Genomic DNA, 9,105 nt, shown 5'->3' on the forward strand with positions numbered 1-9,105 from the left:
TAAATGTTGTAAGGGTAAGTCGGAGGGATAAATGAGATTTCAAAAGCAATATTCATTGTATTTCTAAATGAAGGTATATTATAGAAATTAGCATAAGAGATAAATAAGTAAAGGAAACGTATGTCACGCGGTCCGAAAAGCAAAAGTTTGCGCAGTGGAGATGCGCAATGGTTCTGTACAGAGCGTATAGCATGGCTGACGTCAGATATAAAAGATGAAAGACGCGACTGGATTCGCTTGGAACGGTGTAGTCCGCAGTCGCGAACCAATAGGAAGGGAATAGACATTACCGAGTTTCGGCAGGCTCTTCTTCTCTCACTCGTCACTCGTCACATGACCCGCACTCCTGTACGGTAGGCCATATTTGACAGTGGCACTAGTTTAGCGAAGTGAGTGCGTGAAGATCGCTCTTCATCCCACGTTCGCGTTTTCGACAACCTGTAAATACTCGTGATCGATTTGACCTACGAGTCCTAAACGCATCAAAATGAGCAGTGAATATTCAGAAGGATCTCCTGTTTATGCTCCCTTTTTCGGAGTAATGGGTGCCGCCTCAGCCATTATATTTTCTGGTGAGTTTCAGTTGTTTGAAATTGCTCTAGAGACACTTGATTTGAAGAGAGCGCGAACTTAATAATTTATGCTCTATATGACAAAGTATATGACACAATTATAGACGAGAGAGTAGCTCAATAAATGTACTCTTAACATTGGCAGTTCTTACCGTACGCACGCCATTTTCTTTGTTACAAACTGCATAAAGTATGGAAAAACAGAATATATCACGACGGATTAACAAATTATTATTATGCAGTTGTAACAGCCCTCTAGGGAATATCTAATTTCGTTAATCGTTCACGATATGACTCATCTTATTCTTCGGTCATTACCGATAAAAAAACTAGATTCGTAGAACAATCAATGAGAATGAACGCGTATTTCCACTATCTCGTGAATATATTTTGATACCGTGTCAAATCTGTCACCGGATAATATATAATATTAGTCTGCGATACAGGTGCGTTCTAATCTGAATTACACGCCGAACATGTCAAGGATAGAGATTCAATTTTGAAGCGCCATTTTTCTAGGCACGTAGATCTAGGATTTCGTAATGTTCCGTAAATGCAGTCCAACGAGCTTAATTTTACATTACGAGAGAAACATTCGTGCGCCGCGTTTGGACGACCGGGGGATATTGGCTGTATTATTTCGTAATGGTGACCTCGTTGAATACTTTTTGAATAAGTCTGTATGAATTGAGTTGACGGGTATGGAAGGCAACTAATACAAAGGATTTACGGGGATCGATAGAAGATTCCACCAGATGCAACTGTCGATATCATTATCTATTGATTTAGGTTTTAAATTTGGATAAAACATTTTTTCGATAATCTCTTATAATGGAGAAAGGAGAGAGGAAGGCAAAGCATGTTCAAGCGCGCAAACTTAAACTTTGAAGCGTCGTCGGTGGGTCTCTATCAAGGAAATCAATACGAATCCCTTTTACCGTGTGCGCCAGTCTTGAATGGACGGCAACACATGAGAAAAGCTTGACCTACGAATCAGAACCACGAGGAGCTTCGAATGTATGAAAAATCCTGATCTTCGTTCAAATAGAATTATCCCACTTGTCCAGAATACTCTAACATCTCTGTTTTCATTCTTCTTTTATTATATCTATATACGAGCCACTCATAGAAGCTAAACTGATCAACTCTATCGAGGTTAATTTTTTAGTTTTAAACAAGTTAAACGACAATCATTTATGTCATCATAATAATTCGTTATACTAAAGTTAAGAAATTTTCAAAGACTGAAGTTGATCGGTTTGATTTGTCAACGATTTATATAGTCGCATATGTGTGCGTGTGTGTAATAAATTTTCTCTGGACGCTACTCTCTTCTATCGCAGAAATAAAAAATTGTTTTTGCTAATCGAATCATGAAAATTGAAAGGAAGAAAAGAGATTTTCTGGTTGTGCCACGCCCCCTATTCACGAGATGGGACTTACATGATTATCATGTGACTGCCAACGTGAGAATCATGTGACGATTTCCAGTCACAGCGGAATAATTTAACGACTATTACCTGAGATTTCCCTCTTTCTTTTTTTGTTTTTACCAATGTACAACCCCAAAATTTTGAGAGATATGTCGAGAAAAATAGCTGCGGTATCGAATAATGACATAGAAATGGGTCCGTGACCTTCTCATTAGAGATCAATATTAAACGAGATCGATAGCTCTCGATGGCTAGGAAATATCGTCGACACATCACAGAGATCTGTCAAAGTTTCTATTATGTATTTTGTTACACGATTATTAAAAGAAAGATATTCAAATAACAGCATGTTATAATATTAATTCCAATCGTTTTATATTCATTCGTTGTTTTCCGATAACTCTTATCTCATACCACATTCGATACATAGATATGTATAAATATCTATCAAAGTATAAAATGCTTCACTTATACTATGGATAAAACCTTCTATACTATGTCTGAGTAACCATGCTTTACTATTTTATTAAATATTATATTGAAACGTATGTATTGTATAATCATAGAATCTTGTATTTAATTGTAATATAAATCTTTAATTGATAAATGCAATTAAAAGTTACTTACTTACTTACTTTTATATGATACCTATTTTACTTCCAGCTCTAGGAGCAGCATATGGCACAGCAAAGTCAGGTACAGGAATTGCAGCCATGTCTGTTATGAGGCCAGAACTTATCATGAAATCTATCATTCCTGTTGTTATGGCTGGTATCATTGCCATTTATGGCCTTGTAGTAGCTGTTCTCATTGCTGGTGGTCTAGAAGAACCTAGTAGATACAGTCTGTACAAGTATGTTATACAAGTTACTTAATTATTCAAACTTCCTATAAAATAGTTTAGGTCAATAGTAATGTAACAATTCTATATAATAGGAAACAGATTTATATTTATTCTTTATGTATTTTAGTACTGTAAGTATTATATTTAAAGCATAGATTTATATTATATTGAGGTTTAATTTGATGTTTTGGTTCTTTTATATATTTCATAGAAAGTATTGTAGTTATCTAAATATTGTGTTGTAGCTATTAAAAGAAATAATTTTCGAACAAAATTAAATACAATTTGATTATGTTATAAGCAATATTCTAGTTTATTTGCTATGTATTAAGAAATACCTAAGTAGATTGTTACAAACCATTAATTGCTCTAGAAGTCTTAGCAATGCTTCTCTATACATATTCTTACTTAATCAGTTTGGGGCTTATCTAGTTTTAATTCTTTTTGCTTTACTAAATGTTAGTAGTTTCATTTGTAATCAACCACTTTTCTCTTCCATAGTTAACAAGAGATTTTTTTGGTCTTTTTACTAGGGGTTTTGTTCATCTGGGTGCTGGCTTAGCCGTAGGTTTTTCTGGTCTAGCTGCTGGATTTGCCATTGGTATTGTTGGTGATGCAGGTGTAAGAGGTACCGCACAACAACCTCGCCTGTTTGTTGGTATGATCTTGATTCTAATCTTCGCAGAAGTATTGGGTCTCTACGGTCTCATCGTTGCCATCTACTTGTACGCCAAGTAAAATGATTTTAGTAGCAGGAATGCAAGACTCGTCGCCTGCAACCAACAGCGCTCCCCGACTATTAAAATATTACGACTTGTTTCGACATTTTACTTAAACACATTTTTTCCATACATACTCACATCGACTCATCTAAGCATCCTTCTGTAATACTGTATTCAAGTTGATATATTAGAGTCCAAGCATTTAATAAGTACATATTCATTATATAAATAACATAATTGTTGAAAAATGCTGCAAGCAAGTAACAAGAGTGCTGAAAATCTAATTAATTGATTAAATATTTTGAATTGAAAAAACAAATAATTCAGTCTTGCAGGAAGAGGATGTATGTACAGAAGATACGAAAAGCAACAGGCGACAGGGAGTTACACTAAGGAAAGACCCCAAATATCCCATGTCGAACATTTCTCTTTCACTGTATAGTAATCATTTGTAGCGTAGTTTGACATTGAATTATCAATTAAGATAATCGGCTCTACTGAGTGTATAAAGGAAAAAACTGTTAATGATAAAAGAATATTTAGCACAATTACATATATTAAACGCGATTGAAGTGGCAGTATACAGATTGCAGATGAACGTCTTTTACGACAAACGTCTACATAAAATTATAATATTTAAATCAGAAAGTGGGAAAAAAAATGCAAGATTGCATGTAAGAAACAGCATAATATGCAATGGTTGTACAAACTATATCTTGAACAAAAAAAAAGGAAAGAACATAGATATTGTACAATCGAAATTACAAGACACAAAGTATAGTATGTGGGATGAAATTTTAGAGAAGAAAATGAAATGAATGTGAGTAGAAAATGGACAGATACATGATAGTATTAAGTCAATTCAGAGACTGCTGGACGTATTAGGAATTTGCACTTATTATGGTTTTGAATAATTTTGGGTGACTGCAAAGGCCAGCGGTAATTCCCCTCTTTTAGCTGTAAACATACTTATTTCACGTTTCATTAGAAATATATATACATACATATATATATATATGTTAATGAAGTGAAAGGTATGTTAAGGCACCACGAAAAAAAAGATTCCATACGTCCCAGCAGATGTATGACTACCTAAGAAAGGGGTTACGAGATAATGATGAAAAAAATCATTTGTACATTCCATACTAAGTTCGTTTTGTGCAGGCGAGCGGGCGCTTGTAATGGCGCGACAAATGTAGGTTTTTTGGGAAAGAAAAAAAGGACAAATTATGCGTTCGATACTTTACATTTTCTTTCGTGACAATGTTTTTAAATAAATATAATTATGGGGTTGAAAAACGATGCAAACGAAATTTTTTTCGGAGGTTCATTGTTATGGGAGCTGACGGTGAACTCTGATATATGTGTTATGGCCTTTTAATCGGCCACCATCTCTCCCCGTAATAAATATATCGTGTCACGGTCGAGGACAAGAATTCTTTGCGCCCGCTTGCCAAATTTTATTGACTGCGCAGTATTTTCTATCTAAAAAAACAACAAAGCTCAACATGTAGGCGCATTTCCGGGAGGAAAATAAACATAAAACACTAAACATTTCAAAACCATTTCAGTTTACGATAATAGCGCATGAAACCAAAAAGATGCGAATCCCATTTCTTCGAATTCATCTGATCGGAAAAAGAAGAAAAAAAGAAACAAAATGCACCAGTAATAGGAGAAAAAAATTTCAGCTTTGAGATATCCCTTTATTATTGATTGATCCTCGCTTGAAAATATACCTATGTTAAATTGCATTGCTAAAAACAGTTTTTTGAACAAATAGGCATTAGAAATTCTATTGCTTTCTTTTTTTTTTCAAATTCTTAACAACGATGATAGAAAGAAACGGAATAAAAATGGCGTAAAGGAAATGGAAGAAAAATTGAACATTTTTTGTGAATAATTCGTAACTAATAGTATAACACAAGCGAAACGCAAATGCGAGCCGGGGAGCGGTGGTGGTGGCTTTCTGCAACGAGATAGAATGAAGGAAGGATAGAGTGATAGAGAGCGCAAGAGCGATCTTCACTTTAAACAAAACACAACTTTATATTCGAACAAAATGCAAAAAAGCACACGAATATATTACGCCAATTACCTCTGTTCCCCCTTCTTCCTGCCATCCTATATATGTTTCCTATCTATCTAATAATGATAATTAAAAGAAAAAGAAAGAAACATCTGCTATCTGATCATAAATTGTTCCCGTGCAATGTATATATCACCCGCCATGCTTTACACAATACGATTAAAAAGAGTTTTTTAGGCTAGATTAGGTTGGGTATTAATTGTATACCAAAAAATCTTGTGTAGTTGAGAGCGAAAGTAAAAATCGATGTGCAAATAGGCGTGTATGTGTGTGTTGTGTGTGCGTGGTAAAGAAAGGAAGTCTGGTGAATGCTAGTGTGTGTGAGGAAGAGTGAATGAAAAAGCCCAAAAAGTAAAGAAAGGGAAATAAATGAGAAAAGAGCACTGGCAGATGGAGGAAAGACACCGCTGTCACCGCCGCCGCCGCCGCCCCTCATGTACTATCTTCCAGTGTTATATTAAAAATAGACTCATTGTTGAGCGCAAAAAAGTGATACTGATCAATAATAATTATTTATGTTATAATTCGTCCTCGATGTTACAGAAAAGAAAACCGTGTTTAATAAAAATTTAATTTGGACAAACAGTATCAGTACTCACTTGTGTATCATCGAAAATTTACCTAGCTGTATACATACACTATATTACTAGCGATAAGAGTAATTAAACGCATGATGACGATCCATTTTTTATCACTGCCATTCAATTTAAAGAACCATGCTTTCTATATTACATCACTGGTACCTAAATCGCGTCTCACTGCAACATTGTTCGATGTTTTACGTGTTCGAAGAAAAAGAAACAAAATATAGAGAACAAGATGAAGAGAAATTTGTGTAAAAAAAGTAGCTGGAAAAAAGTAAGAAAAGTCAATACGATACAGAAGAAAGAAGAGTTTTATTGATTTGTCAAAACGTTTTAGTTTTAACCTTTTTTAACGATCAAACGATATTTCATCCGATACTCAATCTTAACATACTTACTCCTCGCTTGTGAATATAAATGATTGTTTACGTAATGTATTCAGTAAACGTTGAAAATTGAATTAACATTGGACGAAAATTACTGTTAAAACTGCATGTGAAGGGAAATGCAAATTTGTTACGTAATCGAACTTGTTCCACAGATAGGAAATTTTATCTATGCGTTCACACACACATATATTCACATATCCCTAAAAACATGTACACACAACCATACACGCATATATACGTGCGCATACATGTATATATATATATATATATATACATGTGGTGCATAGCCGAAGTAAAATCAGGTCGTACTCTAAAATAAATCGATACCCGTCTTACTTTCATTTAAAATGGTACAACTATCATTGTTAAGCAGTTTATCAGATAATATAATATAATTTGTTTGAGAAATGTTAGTTGACTTGTATCGAAAGTAAATATAAAGTAGCAAGTATTACTTTAATGATCGATCCTTGCTAATGTAAATACCTTAAAAAAAATATATCAAGATAGAGTCTGTGATTAGTTTATCTTATATTATATTTATATTTCTCCGCGACGACTGTTCAGTTTTATTAAAGTCGTTAAAGTTGAATCAAAGATGAGAGAGACCGCTCGCACGCGCGCAACAACAACAAAAATAAAAGAACAAATTATTATCGCACGCGTCATTTTTAAAACATATCCTATATCTGCATTGTGTTTCATTTGACAAAGTGTTTTGCATCGTGCCGTAGAACGCATACACATAATTTGGAAACGCTGGCACGCCAATTAGACTATGTATACATCCATAACACACATACTTGCCGTATAACGTTTAACGACAAGTTATGTTCTTTTACAAAATGTAAACTGGATTATCGAATGTCCTCGACACGATAACGGGATTCGCGTAACAAGTAACATCTAGAAACGATACCTTTTTAGATAACATTGAAATCCGTTTTTGTTTCATCGATTTCGCGGTGAAAGTCTGTTGTAAAGGGATCAGTAAAAAACAAAGAATGAATAAAATTTGTTAAAGGTAAGATTATAAAGTAACGTTGTACGAATGTACTCGAGATAACTTTTTACAATATGATAAAAGCATTATATTTCGTTTATATATACTATATACTAATGGCAGTTGATAATATGTTACATCAGTTTAATGTAAATGTTATTAGCAATATAGATTTAAAAAATTGAAACGCTCGTAAAGAAAGAAAGAGAATTGCTGAAATACCGTCGCGTATTTAGAATTATAGTTAACTATAATTTGTTTATATGTATGCAGAGTTGTGTTTTCAAAAAGGGCTCTACACGTATACCAAATAAACACTGTTTATTAGAGCCAAACACGTGTAATGCTATATTGCATGCAGTAATAATATACACCGAACGCACTTTCTCTTGTATAATATCAAGTTTTTGTTATAGTTATTTATTTCAGTCGAAGTTTATCTATCTTTTTTTCTCGATAAATCTCAAAATCCCAGAAAATCATCACGTATCTCCATATATTTGTATTATTTGTTTTCATTATCGAATATATATAATATATGTATATATACCTCTAAATGTGCAGTATATAAATAGGAATATTGGTACGAGAAATGTTCCTTTTGAATCATTTTTGAGCGATTTTGCTTTACAAGTCCAACAATGCTATTTTGTATATTAAAATGTTGACAATTCGACGTTCAAAACTTTAGTTTTGTTTACCCTTCTCGCCGTAAATATGTGACGAACGGAAAGAAGGTAAGTAACAATGGAGGTAAAAAACAGAGATCTTGATTCTTCCGTTGATTAACATTAAACGATCCATTATCGATACGCCTTCTTATGAGTTACGTATGTCGTATAAGTATGGACAAGTATGCGTATAAAAGTCGAGTTTAGTCATGTATTTGGTCAATTAGAATTTTTTCCTGTACGATTATTGTTTCCACGCGAAATATACATAAAAAAGACATCAGATGACTCATATTCATGAAACATTATAAGTGCTGCGAAAGAGATATCGTCGAAATATCGGTAGCTCATCGTTCCTTCATCATGTTCTTTGACAAATTTCAACGTTTCAACGTTATAATGTGAATTATATCGCGTTTACAATTAATGAATTTTTTTTTATTATGTCCATTGTCGATAGGACATTCACTGAGTTGTAAATCGTTGATTGATAAACTCAATTAGATGATGCTTTCTATCTACTACTTATATCGTTTCAATAACATGATACTTTTTTTTCAAATGTATTACTCGAATTACATATATTCAGTTGTCAACACGGAATTTAACATAGTATTACTATTACATATATATATATATATATATATATGAATAGTTTTGAAGAATAAAATATACACAAACAATCGGTATGTCAATTTTGAGTTGGATTCGAATATACATATTGTTCGCTTTTATATTATATAGTATGCGATAGAGATAGAATATTCACGATGTCTCGGAAGTCCATGAGATGATGAA

General features: G+C 33.5%; 1 protein-coding gene across 1 annotated transcript; it reads left to right on the top strand.

The window, feature by feature from the left end:
- Positions 1 to 277: 277 nt before the first annotated feature.
- Positions 278 to 6,245, top strand: LOC122568520 (V-type proton ATPase 16 kDa proteolipid subunit). Its single transcript, XM_043728341.1, has 3 exons — positions 278 to 572; positions 2,669 to 2,858; positions 3,383 to 6,245. Exons 1-3 carry the CDS (start codon positions 488 to 490, stop codon positions 3,585 to 3,587), a joined length of 480 nt encoding a protein of 159 aa, XP_043584276.1. The 5' UTR covers positions 278 to 487; the 3' UTR covers positions 3,588 to 6,245.
- Positions 6,246 to 9,105: the final 2,860 nt, after the last annotated feature.

The sequence above is a fragment of the Bombus pyrosoma genome, linkage group LG6, assembly GCF_014825855.1.
Source record: "Bombus pyrosoma isolate SC7728 linkage group LG6, ASM1482585v1, whole genome shotgun sequence".
NCBI lineage: Eukaryota > Metazoa > Arthropoda > Insecta > Hymenoptera > Apidae > Bombus > Bombus pyrosoma.

Bases quoted from the DNA above. Each gene is read 5' to 3' on its own strand.
- LOC122568520 (XM_043728341.1), top strand. From the start codon at position 488: ATGAGCAGTGAATATTCAGAAGGATCTCCTGTTTATGCTCCCTTTTTC. The intron at 573-2,668 runs GTGAGTTTCAGT...TTTTACTTCCAG, and splicing joins CTCAGCCATTATATTTTCTG to CTCTAGGAGCAGCATATGGC. The intron at 2,859-3,382 runs GTATGTTATACA...TCTTTTTACTAG, and splicing joins AGTAGATACAGTCTGTACAA to GGGTTTTGTTCATCTGGGTG.